At 35.0% G+C, this 21,991-nt stretch overlaps 1 protein-coding gene across 2 annotated transcripts; it reads left to right on the top strand.

Annotated features, from left to right (window-relative positions):
• The first annotated feature begins 17,560 nt into the window (after positions 1-17,560).
• LOC145167385 (hydroxyacylglutathione hydrolase 2, mitochondrial-like) lies at positions 17,561-21,742 on the top strand. Of its 2 annotated transcripts, XM_079086579.1 has the most exons (9): positions 17,580-17,710; positions 18,237-18,385; positions 18,581-18,763; positions 19,109-19,312; positions 19,411-19,534; positions 20,052-20,152; positions 20,378-20,452; positions 20,818-20,916; positions 21,438-21,742. In XM_079086579.1, the coding sequence occupies exons 2-9, from the start codon at positions 18,257-18,259 to the stop codon at positions 21,582-21,584; spliced, it is 1,062 nt and encodes a 353-aa protein (XP_078942705.1). In that variant the 5' UTR covers positions 17,580-17,710; positions 18,237-18,256; the 3' UTR covers positions 21,585-21,742. The 2 variants fall into 2 exon arrangements, with proteins under 2 accessions (XP_078942706.1, XP_078942705.1); XM_079086580.1 differs by lacking the exon at positions 18,237-18,385 and having other exon boundaries at positions 17,561-17,710.
• Positions 21,743-21,991: the final 249 nt, after the last annotated feature.

The raw sequence follows: 21,991 nt of genomic DNA, 5'->3' as shown, positions 1-21,991 counted from the left end.
ATTCTAACACTCCTATGGTGTACATGCAACCCTATAAACCTTGGATATATGTTTTCTCTATTATACATGCAAATATTAAATATTCCAAGGTTTCATCCTAACTAGCATATTATGAAGCACCTATACTACAAAGTTCTAGTTAGATGACATACCTTTTGATGTACCTTGATGTCTTCAAGCTTTAAGAGCTTAGCCCCAATAGTGTGGAAGCCTCAAGTGGAATCACAAATCACCAAAACACCTTGGAAAACCTTTAGAGAATATGGATACTTGGCTCACACTATGAAATCGGTTATTGCCCTCTTTAGTGTATCCACACTAGCCACTAGCATAATTTCATGAACCATAAGACCCTTTATATAGTGTGGAGGATTAGGGTTAAACCCTAATACCCATGACCTTTCATTTCCTAGGATCCATGGGTTAAAGCTCCATGGACTATCCATGAAGACTTAGCCCAACCTAAATGAACTTGGCCCACTACACATATATATATCTAAGAGTCCATATTTAATTAGTTCCTTTTGATCACTTAATTAATTATAAATTAATTCTTGATCAATACTAATTAAATAATATGATTATATATTAATATATTAGAACTTATAATATATTAATATAAATCATAAATATACTATTCTCAAAAGACTATCCATATAAATTGTGTCGCTGAAGTGCAACCCAAATGGACCATGCCGGGTCGGATCAAGTACATACCAAATATAGTTATGGACTTAGACATTAATCCAACAGTCTCCCACTTGGATAAGTCTAAAACTATTATTGAGCATGACTTCAAAAACCAACTGGCAATCGTAGCTCTTAAAGTCGCTGTCGAACTCTGATCTTGTCAATGAACTCTGACCTTTGTCAATGACTTGTCCATTAGATAAGGGATCATATATTCCTCCATTCTAGATATCATATGGACTGAGACATGGATTATAATCATTCTCTCTGTCCATTTGTTGTATCCCGATTTTCGATTTATGATGACTGACTGATTGAACAAATCAAATCAGTCCTGGCTTGGCCAAGCACTCACATGTGTCATCGCTAAATCATCGAGGGGCCCACAGATATCGCTTTTATCCCGAAGGTAAAAGAAATGGATAAACTTCGACTCATATGGCTTGTTCTACTACTTGTTGAATCATACACAAAGGCACGTTTTATAACATCGAGTTACCAATGCGTTTTCGTGCAATTAATGTATAACCAACTCATAGTAACAACTCATATCTCTAGGTTTGAAGAATATAAGATATTATCATCTCATGATCACTCGTGATAAAATCCATGAAGTGATTCAAATGAGCGTGGGTTGAATCCAATACTCATAACTTATGAGCACTCATGAGTGTTGTAGCACCACTTTGTCCACCAACTTGGACCTCTACAAACCAATCCATGACAGTCTTGATTCATATCTACTTCCAACATATGACTGACTGTGGATGGTTTGAATAACTTAATCATTCAGGAAGAGCGACTTAGTTATTCTGGAAGTCAAAACATGCAAAGTGAAACATAAGAATAAATTAATCAAATATGGTATCAAACCTTATGAATATAAATAAACACTTTTATTTATCACCATACTGATTACTCATTATTCATTGTTTCGGTTTTATCAACTTTATACTTGAATTAAAAACACTAGTTGTCCCATGCTCCAAGCATGTACACTATGTTTTTCTTAAACAATAGCTTTGCCATACACCAAGTATGCACTCTATGTTTGTCTATGATCCTTACTTTGTGAAATAAACCAATTGAACATAGTTTCATTGATTCTAATTTCACACTCCCAAATCCTTATCGAAAAATATGAGAATTTCAAATTCCTATCATTTATCGAAATCTGTTTAGATTTTAAACTTATATGCACTGACCCTCCTGTAATGAATATGTACAAAGTCACAAAGACTTGTCAACAGTCATTATAATGTATTCCAATGGAGATCAACTCCATGGAAACTAAGTCTCATATTCAAAGTACATTGCTTTGGACATGCTTCTTGCATTAAGTTTTCTAATCTTACACATATAACTTCCACCTATGGAGACAACTCCATATTCTCATTTTGACTATCACTTCTGAATAAGAGATGCCTCTTTTCAGAATATGTCAATATGGTCCTTCCAAAATTAGCACTATACTTCCAACTGTCCCTGAGCAACCAATCTTTGGTAAACCTCAGATTGTCCTAGATAATTGCTTAATCATTTTAGTCATATCCAATTCTAGACCTTTTCCCTTCTTAATGCCTCTGGGCATTTGGAAAAATTTAGAAATGACAAATATTATAGCACATGCAATCGATCCTGTACCCAAAGCAAATGGTACACGATTCATGATGTCTCACATAAAGACATGATTCTAGACCAGTCTTTTGCTACAATATTTTTAATTGCCATGTTTTCAAAATTTGACTATGAAGAGGGATGTCGTAATCATAATCGAATTTTGAGAACACAATATATAGAATTTCCTTAAGTTGAACCAATCCAACATGAAATTCATATATATATTCTTGACTAAAGATGATTAAGGTCTCAATCTAAGCCTTTAGAACTGAAATGAAGTATATCCTCTCCCTTAATTATAGCAAAACAACTTTTTCAATCCCTGCAGCCTCACGAATTGAAACTTTTGTTTTCTATAATTAACATTGCTAACTTGCAACACTAACAATAATTATCATGCTCCCACTAACATGATGATTATTAGCATAACACTTATGCTCCCACTATCTTTGACATGTACTCAGAAATCAGCTGGACTTCTAGAAATCAATACTTTATTGACTTTCTTACCAAAGTTCAGATTTCTGATACGAGATGTTTTGATAAAACTTTATCAAAATCATACACTTTTCCTTAGATAGCATGCATGTGTGTCTAAACAATTTCAGAACTATGAAAAGGGATGTCGTAATCATAGTCTCAATTGTTTAGACCTTTTGCCATCTGCTTCAAATCTACTTGGTGGAAGTGTTTCCTCACCATCATTTTCATGAATCGGAGAGAAACCTTATGACCCTTAGATTTTATGGTGTATGTGTTCTTATCCATGTGAATCGTCAAAACCATAGTCACAAGACAAGGATAATGACAAATCCAAACTCATATGGACTGAACTTATGCAATCTTAACTTCTCGCTACCTGGCAGTACAGGGCCTGCCATTGCTTCCAACTTGTTATGCAACCAATTGAGAACTTTCAGAACTCCTATGCAAAGCCAACTTTAACTGGAATGGGCACAGAATATGTCAACACGATAGGTTATAAACCTCAAGTCGTGTGCTAGTGAAGAACCTCAGGTTTTATTCTTGATTAGTTCTTGAAATTCTTTTTAGGATCTTTAAGACTCCTACTATCCTCTTGACATATAAGACTATCTTGCCAAATATTCAAGAGATAGTGCAGATTCTTTATCAAGACAAACACTTCACACAATTGGCCTTAGTTGGTCTTTGTTTTATCCAAAACATCACAACTTACCAATTTCAAATGTACAAGAGTAGGACACTTTTACTCTTACATTTGACAAGTGTTTTAAACCTTTTTTTAAGATATGTCACTCAAGTTACAATCTTGGAGTATGACTCTAAGAATTGTTTTGGAACGAAGTATGACTCATCTTCCTGATCTAACCATTTCAACAATTCATGACTCCTCTTCTTAGTCATAAGAATGCACTAAGATGACCTTTAGAGGACTAATTGTGATATGATTTCTAAATCATTAAGATGATCACAAACATGATACTAAAGTACTCTCCCATCTTTTCAGATTTGAGAAACTTTTATCTTTCTGCCTAATTTGATTCTTCCCATTCGTTCTGCCATACATTGAGACTTTTCCAATGTTTCAGAATTATACTTAAACTTGTAAGTATAACCATATTTACTAAACTTTAGTAAATCAAATAGTCTTAACGAGCTTTGTGGTGGACATGACCAGTGCACAAGAATGTGTACTCGATCCCTTTAGTCCTTCACTTGACTCACACATCCATGTGAACAAGTAATTAGTCTTGATTTTCCAATGCTTGAAAGTTCTCATTCATCATACTATTCAACTTGCATGATTCCAAGTTTCGGTCCAATTGAAACTTGGGTGATGAGGAACTTTCCTGATTTGGTAAATTTAGACACTACCACAAATGAAAGAATCAAATCCATTTTCCAATATTGCTGTCAATGGAATCATATAAGCAACAATTTTCCACAAATACCATTATAAGGATACTTCAAATAAATAAAATTAAACAATTTTCTTTTATTTTAAAACTTCGCGGAAAAACTTATCCTTACAATCCACATGGAAAATTGTTGTTATCTATTCCTTAGCAATATATCATAACTTCTTAAGCAACTGCTCAAAATTCTGATGCGATCGAAATCCACCTTCGCGATCAGAATCAGCATATACTTCCTTTAAGATTTCTCTCTATTCTTTGATTCTTAAAACATCAACATGTGACCCAGTCACATCATGTAATGAGGATCTCAGAATAGAACTTAACAGAGTTAGATAATGGGCTCTACCTGATGTAGAGTCAAACTTATTGACTTTAACATCCTTAGGTAAATTTGGCAGCTTTGCAATCAACGCCCCTTCCTTTGGCAAAATAAACATATGGACCCTTTGGTAATGGGACTATCTCAGACTTAGCCTTTCTCTTTACCATTTGGTCAACCGGGTTGACTATGGCCAATCCCTTTCCATTGGGAAGAGAATGCTTTTTCTGGATTTCCAGTGTCACCATTGTCACTGTCCATAAAGTTTTTGGGAAATTGATCTTCTAATCAAATTTGCTTTACTATCGTTCCAAATCATTGCTGATTCAGCAGCACCAAGCAAATAGATATGATCATTAAGGTTCATGTCATAGTCTGTTTCATAGTAGTCCCAAAGGAACTCACTATGTGACTTAGAAAGTGATTGAACATCCAACTTTCTCAAGACTTTGACACCCAACTCTCCCGGCTTGTCAATATGTGACTTCATCTCTAAGATGTGATCACACATAGACCTTGCTTGCCATTAGGGCTTGAGTGACCTTGAACTTGTGGGTTAGGGAGAATAATTGGAGGAGGTGGAGGAAGTAAAGTTCCAAGAGATTTGGGAAGATCATAGATGTCTGAACTAGACATCTTTTGGGAGATATTCAAGATAGTTGATCTAAAGTCCTTAATATAACACCCAATATGAAATATTAAGGCTAGGATCCAACAACCTATTTATAACTGGAAGAGGGATGCCGTAATCCGAGTTATAAAATAGTTAAAGGTAGGTAAATGACGATTTACCAATTTCCACCATGAAAAACGAAATAATTTAATTAGGTTTTTACTTGGATTTGAAACTCCTAGATCTTTTGAGATTCATTGAACTTTTCAATGGCATGTTTCAATCTCGAGTGTGCCCTTCAGGTTTTATGACTGGGATGCCGAGGATCACAAAACAAGGTGTGAAGTAATCATGCAAATATACTTGGTACCCTTAATATTTACCCCTCAATCGATGTGTCGGTTAACCACACGAGCTCCACCGATACTATGATAAATATTAAGTTACCCTTTGCCTACTTTGTTAAATACAGGCTAGTGTGCCGGTTAACCACACACGCTCCACTAGCGGTTTAAACAAAGTGCAAAGTGTAATTTCATGGATTAGCACCTTATTCACATTTTCCTAAGTAACTAAGATTGGGAATTAATAAAAGGTTTAGTTACTTAGTATTTATCATTAATACTTTTAATGAAGGGAGAATTATAGTCCTTGTCCTACCTGTTCGGCTAATGACCCTCCACCAGTCAAGGAAGCGGTGGGTGAGAGTGGACACCCATTAAGCTGCCATTTTATAGGCAACAACCTTATACCCCCCTTATAGACCGACTTCGTGAATGAGGCCTACTAATGGTAAGACGACTTGCTCTTATACATATAATATATTAAACTTTTAATATTATAATAGTATAAGGGTGTATTTTAGACATTTAAAATACTTGGTGGTTTAATCTATTAATTAAACTAGACTTTTAATTTAATTAAACTCAAACCATATATTTATGGATTTAATAATACTCTTTTAATTAAACGCTTTAATTAACTATTAATAAAGTCCATAAGAGTTAATTTGAACTATTCAACAAAACATCATAATTCCAATTATTAAACTCAAAATTAAAACCATTTAATTAATTGTTTAAGTTATGAACCCAAGAGTTTTAGAATTCAATTCTTTTTTTCATTAAAAACTTTTCTCAAATTCCAAAACTTGAGGGCAAGTTTTGTAATTCTTGAAAACCATTGGATTCCATAACTTATGGAATTAATGGTGTTTTATGATGAAACTTTCCATGTTCCATAACTTAAGAACAAGTTATGGAATTCTTTAAAACATTAAGACTAAGTTTTGTAACTCCATAAAAAACTTTGAATCAATTTTTTTTAAAACCTTTTCATATCCATAACTTATGGAGGTTTCAAAAAACTCTTTAGATCAAACTTTTAAAACTAATAAAATAATCATATCATTTTATCTTTTACTAAATTTGACCTAATTCAACTCATATAGCAAATGATTCAAATTTTACAAATAATTAGTTTTTCACAAAAACAAGTAATTATCTTAAAATTTGACAAACGTCATGTTTTTTTTTCTTTTTTTTCCAACTTTGAAAATAAAACATTTGCATCAATATAACAGAAAACAACTCATGGCTCTGATACCACTGTTGGGTTTTGAGCATTCTAACACTCCTATGGTGTACATGCAACCCTATAAACCTTGGATATATGTTTTCTCTATTATACATGCAAATATTAAATATTCCAAGGTTTTATCCTAACTAGCATATTATGAAGCACCTATACTACAAAGTTCTAGTTAGATGACATACCTTTTGATGTAGCTTGATGTCTTCAAGCTTTAAGAGCTTAGCCCCAATAGTGTGGAAGCCTCAAGTGGAATCACAAATCACCAAAACACCTTGGAAAACCTTTAGAGAATATGGATACTTGGCTCACACTATGAAATCGGTTATTGCCCTCTTTAGTGTATCCACACTAGCCACTAGCATAATTTCATGAACCATAAGACCCTTTATATAGTGTGGAGGATTAGGGTTAAACCCTAATACCCATGACCTTTCATTTCCTAGGATCCATGGGTTAAAGCTCCATGGACTATCCATGAAGACTTAGCCCAACCTAAATGAACTTGGCCCACTACACATATATATATATCTAAGAGTCCATATTTAATTAGTTCCTTTTGATCACTTAATTAATTATAAATTAATTCTTGATCAATACTAATTAAATAATATGATTATATATTAATATATTAGAACTTATAATATATTAATATAAATCATAAATATACTATTCTCAAAAGACTATCCATATAATTTGTGTCGGTGAAGTGCAACCCAAATGGACCATGCCGGGTCGGGTCAAGTACATACCAAATATATTTATGGACTTAGACATTAATCCATAGTCATGAAATGCAGCAATGGCTAGCATCACCCTAATAGACTTTATCTTCGCAACTGGTGAGAAGGTCTCATCATAGTTAACTCCTGGAGTTTGAGTAAAGCCCTTCGCAACCAATCGCGCTTTATAAGTGTGCACATTCCCATCCATGCCGGTCTTCTTTTTGAAGATCCACTTGCACCCGACCGTCTTACAACCTGGCACATTGTCAACCAAATTCCACACTTGGTTGTCACACATGGACTAAATCTCGATGTCCATAGCCTCTTTCCATTTTGCAGACTCTGGGTCTGCCATGGCTTCCTTGTAGCTTTTAGGTTCGTCCAAATTCACTAGTGTACTGTCACTAATGAACGTATCCCCTTCTGTAGTAATATGAAAACCATAAAACTGGGGTTGAACCCTAACCCTTTCGGAACGTCTAAGAGGTAAGGACTCGTCAATCGGTTCAACCGGAGTTTCCTCCTCGGGTTGAGCGCCAGCGTTAGAGGTTCCTTCATCACTCGACTCTTGAATCTCTTCAAGATCGATTTGCCTCCCACTGTCTCCTTGGTTTATGAGTTCTCGTTCTCGGAAAACCCCTCTCCTCACAACGAAGACAACATCGTCACTCGGTCTATTGAAGAGATATCCAAAAGACTTCTGCGGGTAGCCTATGAAAATACACCGCTCACTACGAGGTTCGAGCTTGTCGTGAGTATCTCGTCTTACGAAAGCCTCACAACCCCAAACCTTGATATGTGCCAACGAGGGAGCTTTCCCTGTCCACATCTCGTGAGGTGTTTTGGCAACCTTCTTTGTAGGAGCTAAGTTAAGGATATGGGCGACAGTCTCTAAGGCATACCCCCATAATGAGATAGGTAGTGAAGCATGACTCGTCATGGAACGAACCATGTCTAGCAAGGTTCGATTACACCTCTCTGCCACACCATTCAACTGCAGTGTCCTAGGTGGCATCAATTGCGAAACAATTCTGCATTCCTTGAGGTAGCCGTGGAATTCAAGACTTAGGTACTCTCCACCTCGATCGGATCAAAGCATCTTGATTTTCCTGCCCAACTGATTCTCCAATTCTTGCTTGAACTCTTTGAACTTTTCAAAGATTTCTGACTTATGCCTGATTAAGTAGATGTAGCCATATCTGCTATAATCATCGGTAAAATTCACGTAGAAGTGGCATGCATCCCTCATGGTGGATCTAAAAGGTCCACATACATCTGTATGTATGAGGTCCAATAAACCCTCGCCCCTTTCACAAGAACCAGTTAATGGTGACTTGTTCATCTTTCCAAGTAAACAAGACTCGTACATGTCATCGTCCCTAAGGTCGAATGACTCCAACACTCCATCCTTTTGGAGTTGGGCTATGCGTTTCTTGTTGACATGTCCAAGACGACAATGCCACAAGCATGCTTTATCCAAACTATTGGAAGAATCGATACACAATACATCATTTCCTAAATTATCTACAATCATCACAGTTTCATATATTCCATTACAAGGCAATGCTTCCGAATAGAAAACACCATTGAGATAAGCATTAATAGAACCCTTTTCATTATCAAATGAATATCTAAATCTTTGTCTATATAAACCATGAAAAGAAATGATGTTTCTTTCCATATCTGGCAAATAGCAACAAATATTTAAATCTAATCCTAATCCATTACTAAGCACTAAAGAGTAGACTCCAATCTTGGTGACAGGCGACGATCTTCTGTTTCCCATGATCAAGGTTATCTTCCCATGCTCCACATCCCTATCTCTTCTTAGGCCCTGCAAATCAGAACAAATGTGAAAACCACATCCTGTATCAAGAACCCAAGAAATAACATGCGATGAATCATTAGATTTAATAGTGTAAATACCTGCGAAGGACGGCTTGATCTTCCCATCCTTGATATCTTGTAGATATTTCGGGCAACTTCATTTCCAATTCCCTATTTCGTGGCAGTGGTGGCACTCTGCCTCCTTGGGGTTGGAGTTGGGTTTAGCAGAACTAGCCTTGGTTCCACTAGAAGGGTGCCATCATGGGACTTTCCCTTATGGTGGCTCTTTGAGGGAGCCTTCCTCTTCTTACCCTTTCCATTCCCAATTGCCAAGACTGGGGCAACAGCAGGAGTAGGAGTTGATGCAACAGATTTGTCTTTGAGGTTGCTCTCATCAGTCCTTAATAAGCCCTGAAGCTTGCTCAAAGTGACCTCCTCTTTGTTCACGTGGTAGGTCATGCAGAACTGGTTATAGTAGGGAGGCAAGGAGTGAAGGATGATGTCAATTGCCAACTGTTCATCAAAGTTAACATTTAACTTTAGCAGGAAATCAAAATATCTCTGCATCTTTTGCAGATGAGTAGTAAGGGACTCTCCATTACCCATTTTGGCAATGATCATCGAAGTGATGATCTCGTACCTTTCTTGCCTGACGCTTTGGTGGTACCGGTCCAACAGATCTTGATGCATTTCATAGGGATACATGTCCTCATAGGACTTCTGGAGTTCTGGAGTCATAGTCGTCAGCATGATGCAATGGACTTTCGTAGCATCACGCTCATGGGCCTCAAAGTCAACGATCTCAACAGCAAAGGCATTGTTGATGTTGATTTCCTTCAGCTTCTCATCGAGGACATACTCTTTGTCCTTGTAACGAGTGACCATTCGGAAGTTGCAGATCCAGTCATTGATTTTGGACCCGTCAAAGATCACTCTCCCACACAAGTTCATGAGTGAGAACGAGCCAGAGGAATTTGAGCCGGAAGCGTTGTTGTTCGAGCTCGACATCTGAAAAGGAAAAGAGACAAAGTTTGATTAGATAAGAATCCCCAATTAAACACCCAAATCAGAAATTAGGGCTAGGATCCAACAGCATTATTTACAACTTAAAAGAGGGATGCCGTAATTTAAATTGCAAATAATTTGAAGGTAAGTGAATGACGATTCACTAATTTCCACCATGAAAAACAAATTAAAATTAAGTTTTAAATGTATTAAAAACTCCTAGATCTTTTGAGATCCATTGAACTTTTCAATGACATGTTTAAATCTCGATATGCCCCTCAAGTTTGTGACTGGGATGTCGAGGATCACAAAGCGGGTGTGAATAACCATACAAATGTACATGGTGCCCCCAATGTTACAGTCACCTATTCGATGTGCCGGTTAACCACACACGCTCCATCGAACTATGAAAAACATCGAGTCACCCTTTGCTACCTTTTCTTAGAGCCCAATTAGTGTGCTGGTTAACCACACACGCTCCACTAACTTCTTAGCAAGGGTACAAAGTGTAATTTCATGGAATTGCATCAATTCACTTTTTCCTAAAGTAACTAAGATTGGGAATTTTTTTTTTAAATTTAGTTACTTCATAAATTCATTATACTTTTAATGAGGAAAGGTTTGCCTTATCCTACCCGTTCGGCTAACGACCCTCCACCAATCAATGAAGCGGTGGGTGAGAGTGGACACCCATTAAATGACCATTTTATAGGCCATAACCTTATACCCCTTATAGATCGGCTTCGTGAATGAGGCCTACTAACGGTAAGACTAGCATTTAAGTTATACATATATAATAATTATTCTTATAATATTATAATAGTATATGGTGAATTTTAAACTTGTAAAATTCTAGGGTTTGGAATTTAAATAATTCAAATTAAACTTTTAATTAAAATTAAATTCCAAAACTTGAGGGCAAGTTTTGAACTTTTCAAAAACACATAAGATCAAATAGAAAATAATTTAAATCAAACATTTAATTTAATAATTATCTAAATTTGACCTATTCCATTTTATTCACAAGATAATTCATCAATTAATTCAAATAATCAAATTTTATCATATAAGAAATTTATTATTCAAACAATTGGTAATTATCTTTTGTTTTGGTAAGGATAATCACATAATAATAATAAAATTCAGATTTTATTAGTCAAAAACAGTTTTGGTAATTATCCTTCAACAAAACAACAAGAAATCCCAAGTATCCCTCTGTCTGACTCCCCGACTCGCCGAGTCACTCACTGGACTCGCCGAGTTGGGCTGACTCGCCGAGTCAGGTCGGGCAGGGGGCAGAAAAAACGATTTTTAGCAAGATGAACATACAAAGCATCAATACAACAGAAACCAATCAAGGCTCTGATACCACTGATGGGTTTTACACAAAATAACATCCTATGTGCTCATGCAAACCCTAAAGCTTGGATCTAGGTTTCTCTATTGTACATGCAATTCATCCAAGACTTATAAACCCTAGATCTAGCATACATATTTCGAAATTCTCATATGAAATCAGTTCTAGATAATTACCTCTTCAAGAATGACTTGAATCTTCTTCTCTTGGAGCTTAGAGTCACAAATGTCACTCCTCTAATGGCTTACAAACACCACAAGCAAGAATATGATCTTGGAGAGAGGGGAGGGAGGCACTAATTTCGGCTATGGAACTCTCTATGGTTTCTGGTAGCCGAATTCTGATGTCCTAGGGGTCTATTTATACTTGTGCTGCTAGGGTTTCAGTCAAAACCCTAATGGACAGCTTAGGCCTTAAGCAGTCCAAGGAACCTTCTGGAATAAGGCCTCCTTGGACGAATTCAAGATGGCCTCCATCTTAATTTCGTCCATGCCTTAGTCCATAAGGCTTCTCAGCCCAACATTTAACTATCACACAATTGACAGTTCTAGTCCCTTTTATTTAATTAATATCTTTTAGCCACCAAATTAATTCTTAATTAATTCATGACTAATATTAATAAAATAATATGATTTCTCTTTTAATATATTATTCTCATAATATATTAATAAACCATAATAACCTCTCTTTCTCCATAAATCATCCTATCAAGTTGCTTTGGTGAAGGCAACCCAAAAGGACCATGCACAACCGGGTCAAACAATTACCAAATATAGTTACGGGCTTAGACACTAATCCAACAGACTTGAACTTGTTCTTGAGAGTATTATGGAGGAAAGAAGAAGATGAAGTGAGAGATGAAGATGAAGAGAGAGGGGGGGGGGGGGAGAAGTGAACGAAATTTATGGGAGGGGGGTAGGGTGGTGGGGTGGGTAGGGGGTAAGGGGTGGGGTGAGGTGATGTTTGCATTGTTATATGTTGGGTAATGGTCTTGATAAATATTGGTTAATGTTTTATGTTGGGAAAAGATGTAAAAATCATGTCACTAAGTCAACTCTTCTTATTTTTATAAAGAGATGATATTTTTTATAAAAGTGTGGTATTTTTATAAAGAAAATATGGTATAAATGGCGTATAAATATTTAATTGGAATTATAAAAATTCAAATTGTTAATAAAATCATTATTATAAAAAATAATAATATGTTACACAAAAATTAGGTTGATCCCTAAATTCTTTTTGTTAAAAGTTGGGCGTTTTAGGCCGGGTATGGAATTTGTCGTATTTGGTGACGAAATCACCAAAAATTTGTATTTGTAGCATTTGTTATGAGTTTTCCATGTAGTGTAAGGATTATGAATTCCACTACATCGTGTTATGAATATTATTTATACTAAAACAATATAAAACTGAATTACCGAATTGTTACGATACTAACCTTATTTAGGGTTTATGTTCTATAATTTCCAATAAGAGTGGTGCTTTGTATTATAACTTGTCAATCGTACATTGGACGCATTAGGGAATATCACAATTCACCTAAAATTCTAATACAAGTTGAGTTGACATGGTTGACTTTTGTTGATTTTGTTTGACCGAGAATCGACAGTTGTCACATAATCAATACTCTAAATCCTTTAAGTCTGGACCAAGGTAAAATTGGTCAAAAGTTAATGATCAATGGTCAACAAAATCCAATGGTCAGCAAGTCCACAACCACCACGTCATGGCCAAATCAGGAAAAAGTGGTCGCGATGCAAAGCACCACCACGTTGTGGCAAGTCCTTGGCCAGTTGTGGTTACGGGCATGTTGTTGTTCCCTTATTGAGAGCTTAATCCTTACAGATCTAAGCCCATAACTTCAGACCTTATACTTTTCAATAACTTATTGGATAAAGTGTCCAACTTTATTTATTAGGACCTCACCACAAGGCAAGTTCTACTACCCTTAGTCCATTAAGTCCTTAATATGACCAAAGCTAGTGCATGGACACAGTGGAACTCCAAATATGGCTATTTTCTCATTTCCTAGAAGCCTAATGATCATTAGATAGCCATAACAAGTCGTGGAGTTCGTCAAACTCGAAGAACAACCAAGAAGGGACCAAAAATCATCAAAAATTTAACTCAACCTTGTAACAAGAATAATAGGGGTCAATGTATGAGCTTTATACCTTCAATAAATCAAAAATCTGAAGGAGATGGTGGACCTAAACTAGATTATTGCTTCCTTGCACCAAATAAACTTCCTTCTTCCTCAATATTCACTAAAATCCAAGGGACAATACTTTAATCAAGAAAACATGCTCTCAAACATGCATGGAGGCTAAGGTTTCATGTTGGAAGGTTGGAGGCCGAATATGAAGACCTAATTCAAAAGTTTTAAGCCTTTAAATATGGAAGAAAACCCTAAATTTTATGGGCTTGGGCTGCATTGTCTGCTACGTTGTTGCCATCCTCTATTCACATCATGACGACCATCTAAAGCGTGTTCTTCCTTATGTAATGTCCCACATCGTGGTTACCAACCCACCACATCGTGGTATGCCTGGGTTAGCAACCCAAAATCTGCTTTAAGCACAAAATCACTCTAAACCCAAAGTCTTAATACCAAGCCCAAGAACCTGATTCCCTAAGGTCCATACTCGATCCTCTAAGAATCGACGCCCGGACCTTCAAGCTAAGATTGTCTCGAAACATTGTCGTTTGGTTGGCTGGAATTTGTTGGAACTAAAAGGAATTAGAATTTAATTACATCACTTTCCTATTTTTGGTTCAAGCTTTCAAAAGGAATTGGATTCCTAAATGAGTCCAACTTTCCTTCTATTAAGGGAAAATAAATTATATCAAAAAAGATGAGGAAATTAAAATTTCTTCAAGTGGAAATGTTGAAGATTACGATATTACCCTTATCTATTTTAACATTACATATGAAAACCCTCTGCCACCACTCGCTACCACCTCCATCACCACCGCTACCACTATCCACTACCTCCGCCACCACCCATCACCACCACCTTAGCCACTCACCACCACCACCACCGTCATCACCAGCCACTACCTATGTCATAACCACCACCTTCAACTCTAACACATACACCACCACCACCATCTTTACCACAACCACCCACCACCACCACCACCACCACCCACCACCATTACCGTTATCGCCACCACCATCGAAGCCACCACCCACCGCCACTATCACTACCACCTTCGCTACCACCACCCATCGTTACCACTGCCTCCAATATGCCGCCACCACCTACCGCTACAACCACTACCATCATCGCTACCACTAACCACCATCGCCACCACAAGCACCACCACCGCTACCATCACCACCACCTGTCACCACTGCTGATGCTGCCACCACGACCACCATAAATTGCTTTTTTTATTATTTATATAATATATCTTTACATATAATTATAAAATAAAGTAAAATTAAACAAAAATACAAGAATAAATTTTTTGTTATTTTATATTATTCTAATCCAATTTCCTGCTAAACAAACATAATATGGAATTGGATTCAAATCATATTCCTTGCAACCAAACAAAATATGAAATTGGATTACATTTCCTGATAGATTCCAATTTCTTAACAAATTCCAATTCCTTTATAAACATTATATGAACCACACGCTACCTAAGAGTTAGTGCCTTTAAATAGGGCCCAAAGACTAGGAATTAGGGTTTCACTTAACAACTGAGTCACGTCGCACATAACACTAGTTTTGTCGTGACTTTCATTAAAAGGTCGCACAACGACCAACCCCAAGGTCGCATCTCGAGACATACCAATCCATAAACTCAAGTATTGATTGAATTACATATTAGAGATCGGGAAACAAGTGTTACATTAGCTACCCCTTTTGTAGCTAGTGTGATGGTTCATAATATATAGATTTGTAGAATGGACAACATGAGGGTTGTGCTTTGTGCTCATTGCTCATGAGTCCGGATCATTTAACCATCATTATATTTGAGAGTTTGGATTATTGAGTTTGACTCGAGTTTGGGATAAATGTGTATTCATTATTGTTATATGTTTGTAAAATTATGCCCTTTAAAACCATCGAGTTATTGATAATTATTTGGTCTAGCTAACCATTTTTGGCTTTATGATTTTGATGTACATGTTATTATAAGTTATTAATCATTTTGACTTTGGAGTACGTTTTATTAAACCCTTGATTTTGAAATATGGGTTATATACCCTTTGGCTTTAGAGTACGTGTTACTAGACGCTTGACTTTGAAATATGGGTTATACACCCTTTTACTTTGAATTTTGGGTCATATGGACCCAAGACTTTGGATTATTAATGCTTTAGAGTCGACTTAGATTGTTTTGAATTGATTTTAGAGGTTTGACTTGAGTGATAATAATTTTCATCATTACTTACTCTTTGTAAGTCAATATAATGTATTATCACTAAAAAACTATTGTTAGAAGGTATCGAATATATCTTGAAGGCCATAAATTATGTGGTAACATTCGAACCATGTTTTGAAATTAGTTGATATTACCTTGTGCTTTTTAACAAATTAACTTGTTTGGGACTTGTTTTTCTGTATTTTTAACTCTGAAAACCTTTTAATTTAAAATACAATGATTTTAAAAGATATTTTAAACTACCACGAGAAGTATTTCACCCACCAACGTACAATTTGAGATTAATTTTCTCGAGAATCTACGATAACAATGTATCATTCGTGATGAAAAAGAAAATGTAAATAACAAATATTAGGATTATCGTATGTGTTTGGCTAAGATTATATGGGAACACCGTGAATAGTGTTGTGAGTACATTTGCATTGCTATGTAAAACAATAATTTTTATAATTTTTGTAGTAAATGCTACATTAGTTAACAACAAACTTTATTTCCGGCTACACCTTTGAAAATTGTAACATATACATTGTTTTTTCATGATTAACAAAATTTTCTCTAATTCTAATAACATCTTCCTAACGGTCCGTTCTGCCATAAGCATGTCAATCTCTTTATCCGCATCTCCAATCCACTTTTCTGTCATTTTAATTATTTTCTTAGTACCATTACTCATTCCACCTTTTCGTTTAGCTCTTTTAAGAGAACAATTAATTAAGTATCCGACTCTTTTCCAAGTCCTTTCGGTTGTTTTCTTCAACACTCGTCATCGCTTCACATACATAATGAAATATCAATATTTCTCTTCTTAATGTCAAATACCATCTTTAGACGCTATTAGAACCAACTTAGATGAACTCATGTTTATATGAAAAACGAGTGAACAACTTACGGTCTTTTATTGACAACTATTCGTGAGACATTATTGCTTTCACAACCATCGTTCGCGAGTGTGCGCTCAAGGTCTTTGCCAAAATACCAAATGACTCGCAAAACGTAATGCTCCTTTGCGGTTGGTACAATTGTTTTAGTAGTTAAAACTTAGAACACTGTGACAATAAAATCACTATTCAATTTAAACTTGATGAGTTAGACTGTTAGATAAAATACACGTCTCGTTAAATAAAAATATATTTGTTGTTGTCTTATTGATAACTGAAAAAATAATATTTAGGATAGATGTACTTTAAATATGATAAATATTTGAATAACTTTCTATGGTTCATATACAAACGCTAGTAATGTTTTTTATAATTGTTAACTGAATATAAAAATAAGTTAAATATATAATATAATAATAATAATAAACATATTATATAAAAAAAAAAGATACGAAGACATGAAAACGAGACGTATATTATAACCCTCTTGATTAAACCACCATCAGTGATTAAAATACATAGACTATATTTATCTAATTTAAAAATAGAAAAGGTATGCTGTCATAATAAAAAAAGTTAAATTAAAAGTGAAAAGAAAACGCGTGGATGGTGTGGTGTCGAAGCACTCTATGTAATGTTAACCCATACCCGTCTGTTGTTCACCGTTTCTTTCTGTTCGCCTTGGGGTAGTGCTTGATTACAAAAGCAAAATTCGCACAAAAAAATGCAAATGCTCTGTAGATCACTAGTACCTTCTGCCATGGCTGCTCTCCCTTCTTCCGAGGTTTCTTTCATTTTTCCCTCACCTTTTCTCATTTATGTTCTTAGTTAATTTCGTATATACTCTCACGTCTTTCAAGATTCTAAATTCATTCTCTGATTTATTCGGATTGTTGTTTATCGCTTAGTAAAGTATAAGATCATAGATATTCGCAGTGTCAGATTTCAGTTGCGCTTTATACATATATGTTGTCTATTTAATCGACTTCATCATCGCCATTGGGATTTGGATTTAGAATATTAAATGCGGAATATATCTTTAGGTCATGCGTACTTGAGATTGTGATTCTCTAAATTACCGATTCATTGTTATGGAAGAATATTTTTGGGAATTTAAGAGGAATGCATATCCTACACGCGATGTTCTAAAGCTGCTACGTAAATTTCAACTGCATATGTTGTTTTTAATAAAATTTTCATGTGCATATATCAAGTAAAACTGTTCTAGCGTTAGGGTTTAGGGTGTTTGTTGATCTAATTTTGGCAAGTAGCTACTCTGATGTAACATTGTCTGTGAATCACTCTGAAAGAATCTACGAGAGGGGAAAAGATGAAAGGAGAAAGTAATCATATAGAAAAGCTAGGGGAAAGTTCAGGAAGAATTTGTCAAAACTGGAAAAAAGCTGAATCAACCAACTTAGGAACTATGCCTCTTCAGGATAATGTTTGGGAAAAGAAGGTAAGTTACTTTTTGCCTTTTGTTTTAGTTATCAAAAGAGGGAATACCAGAAAGTAGTTACATTATCCCAATAATATGATAGAAATCATAGAATGGATAGATCATAGATGCCTTAGCATTAATGAATTCATATACACATTGTGTTTTGTTAAAGTTTTATTTTGTAAGCTTATTGATTGTTTTGTATTGTGATAGGCGAGAAGAATGGTCTGTGTATGGCCAGGTATAAGGCAACTATGCCTTAGGAAAAACCTTATGTATGGGTTTATGCAGCTCTTTTCATTTCCATTCAAAACATTGAGAGGCGTGAGTCGATCTCTTGGTGTTTCTCATTTGTGTAGCATTTCCAACATGTCTACATCATTGCAAATTGAATTAGTGAGTTTTCACTTCATGAATATATGCAGTTTGTTTTTAATCCATTTTCTTTATTATGTGTTTTTGCTTAAGAGATCAGAGAAGAAATGTAATTGTAGATTTCATTAGAATGAAAAAGAAATCTCTTTGTTTTGTCCGATAGAATCAGAATGGATTGAAAAATTACAATTATACCCGTTTTCTTTATTTCTTTATTCCTACAAGCCAACCACACATGATAATGGAATGTAATGACTCATTCCATTACCTTTGTTTCTTTCATTAACCTATCCATTCCATATTTCCATTCCTTCTTCACTAATTGTATATATTTATTTGAAGTTTTTTTTGGTGTCCTTATATTAGGTACCATGTCTGAAGGACAATTATGCATATCTTTTGCATGATTTAGATACTGGAACAGTTGGAGTTGTTGATCCTTCAGAATCTCTACCAATAATTGATGCCTTGAGCAAGAACAATCGAAATCTCACCTACATTTTAAATACTCACCATCATTATGATCACACTGGTGGGAATATGGATTTGAAAGCGAGGTATGGGGCAAAGGTAATGTTTAGGTGATTAATTCTTTTTTAAAATTATATAGTTATTTTAATATCATCTCTGTATTACTTATAATGTGTTTGCAATCTTTGATCTTTCAGGTAATTGGATCCAATATAGACAAGGATAGAATACCTGGAATTGATATCAGCTTGAATGATGGTGACACATGGATGTTTGCTGGACATGAGGTGCATGTGATTGCAACCCCGGGCCACACCAAAGGTTTTTCTATTACTTTGCTTAGCTACTCAATTGATTGCCAGATTGTGTGTAAAAAGACATGAATACCCTCCTCATCCTTGATAAAAATCTACCTGATTATAGCAAAGGCATCCAAAATCCAAATACAAAGTACAATTTTCTAAAAAGACGTGAATGCCCTCCTCATCCTTAGTAAAAATTGCTCTGAAAACTTATCTAGTCCAGACCTTGTAACAAAAACAGCCTTAGTAATCTTTGGGGTGAATTTTTTTTTGTCATGGGTCTATCTAATATGCAAAAGAGACGTGAATGCCCTCCTCATTCTCAATTTGCTCTGTTGATTATTTGGATATAGAAATTTATACATAGTTTTTTATATGCTGCTGGTTGTAGTAAATACTAAATAGTAATAGATTTGTATGTGGTTAAAAATAGGATTATTGTACAAGGTAACAAATTTTTCTCAAAAAAGAAAAAGAAAGGATAATATGTGTAAGTAACAAATTGTTAATTCTTGGTTTGTATGGTTTGGCTGCAGGCCATATTAGCTTCTATTTTCCAGCCTCTCGTGTAATTTTCACTGGAGACACTTTATTCAGCTTATCATGTGGCAAACTATTCGAAGGAACACCTGAACAGGTAATCATACTACTACATATTTTACTTTTAATTCATTGCTTTAAATCTCACTTGTAGTAAGCTTTTGCATAAACATATTGGATATATGTTTCTTAGAGTTCCATATTGTTATTTAGACACCATAATTAGGGTTGATTTAGTTTCCCGTTTTTAGCCTTCATACAACTGCATTGCATTTGCATAACATAACTGTTAAAAGTTGTTCTGTTTTGTTTTGTGTATCAGATGCATTCGTCCCTAGAAAAGCTAACATTGTTGCCAGAAGACACAAATATATACTTTGGTCATGAATATACATTGGTAAGTCATGTTTTCTTTTAGACCTAAACGCAAGAAATATACATTGTAGCATCCTCCTTTCATGTCTTTCTATTAATTACAACAGTGTACTTTTTAGTTTTTTTTTTCTTATTAAGGCAATCCACTTTGAAATATCTACCTAATTATAGCATTGTACTTTGAAAAACCTACCCAATTCTAGCAATGAAAATTGCTATAATGGATAGATTTCTCAAAGTACAATGCTATAATAGTAAAAAACAAAGTAGGGAGTTATAATCAACAAAAGAAAGAAAGTATGTTGCTATTTTAAAAAAAAAATCATGTGCACCATTTATGAAGCATGTAAGTTTATTTAATTAACAGTTAGAATTTTGTATATACAGAGTAATTCAAAGTTTGCATTAGCTGTTGAGCCTGGGAATTTGGAGCTACAATCATATGCAGCCAACATAGCCAATCTCAGGAAAAAACACTTGCCCACGGTAATGTTATTTTGATTTATGTTTTTTTTATCCATAATAGCAACGTACTTTAATCTCACTACTAATATTTGCAATATACTTATATTCTACACCCACAATAGTAACATACTTTATATAGATTTTTTTTTTTTTTTTTTAAATATGGAATGTTTTCTACTTCTTTTTTGTTGCTTCTTTGGATTGTGTAAAACTGTATTTTGCTAAAATAGTTTTTACTCTTAAAAGTAATTGTTTGCTGTATCATGGGTATGTATTATAACATCATACTTGTAATTTCTTTATTTAGAATGCTTTTCTTTTGGGCTAGATGCATGAAATAGCAAACTATTATTATATTTATTTGTGTATTATAAACATCATCATACTTTCATTTCTTTCGATTACTACATTACAAAATTACCCTGTTAAGAATCTACCTGAAAATTTTAAACTAGGATGCTATAGTGTAATAGTAAGCAAATTATTTAAAGAAGATTGCTATTAATTAAGCATCTGTGACCATGATTGGTTTTGTGGATCAGGTTCCAACCACCTTAAAGAAGGAAAAGCTATGTAATCCTTTCTTGCGTACTTCAAGTCAAGCAATACGCAGCGCGTTGAAAATTCCAGTGGATGCAACTGATGCAGAGGCCTTGGGAGTCATCCGAGAAGCCAAGGATAATTTCTAAATAAATTCCCATAATCATAATACCCTTTTCTCTACTGTCATGCACATAACAAATTAGGTCTAGCATTTTGGAATTTGTGTTAGCAACTATACACTAAACTTAGTGTTTGTTGGACATTTCACAAAACTAAGAATGAACAATTGATTGGTTTTTGCTTTTGGTCTTTTCGCTAACTATAAGCCATAGTGGATGCCAACTCAGAGTTGAGGGCTGTTTGGTAGCCTTTGTATGGAACCATTCAGAGGACATATCTTAATATGTCAGCATTCTGTGCAGTTGGTTCATGGTTCAGCCTCTGAACGAATTAAAAGCCTTGGAACTGCCACTGAAACCTTCTCTTAACCGTTAAGAGATTTGAACCAATCGGTTGATTTACGAAACAACTCTTTAATCTGGTTAAATTTGAT

This window comes from Lactuca virosa, chromosome 3, assembly GCF_052849685.1.
Source record: "Lactuca virosa cultivar CGN04683 chromosome 3, Lactuca_virosa_CGN04683_v6, whole genome shotgun sequence".
In the NCBI taxonomy this organism is placed as follows: domain Eukaryota; kingdom Viridiplantae; phylum Streptophyta; class Magnoliopsida; order Asterales; family Asteraceae; genus Lactuca; species Lactuca virosa.
The sequence above is the reverse complement of the archived record's forward strand: the minus strand, read 5'-3'. Positions and strand labels throughout refer to the sequence as shown.

Excerpts from the sequence above, each read along its gene's own strand:
- LOC145167385 (XM_079086579.1), top strand. The coding sequence starts at position 18,257 with ATGAAAGGAGAAAGTAATCATATAGAAAAGCTAGGGGAAAGTTCAGGA. Across the intron at positions 19,535-20,051 it reads AACCCCGGGCCACACCAAAG|GCCATATTAGCTTCTATTTT; the intron begins GTTTTTCTATTA and ends GTTTGGCTGCAG. Across the intron at positions 20,153-20,377 it reads TCGAAGGAACACCTGAACAG|ATGCATTCGTCCCTAGAAAA; the intron begins GTAATCATACTA and ends TTTGTGTATCAG.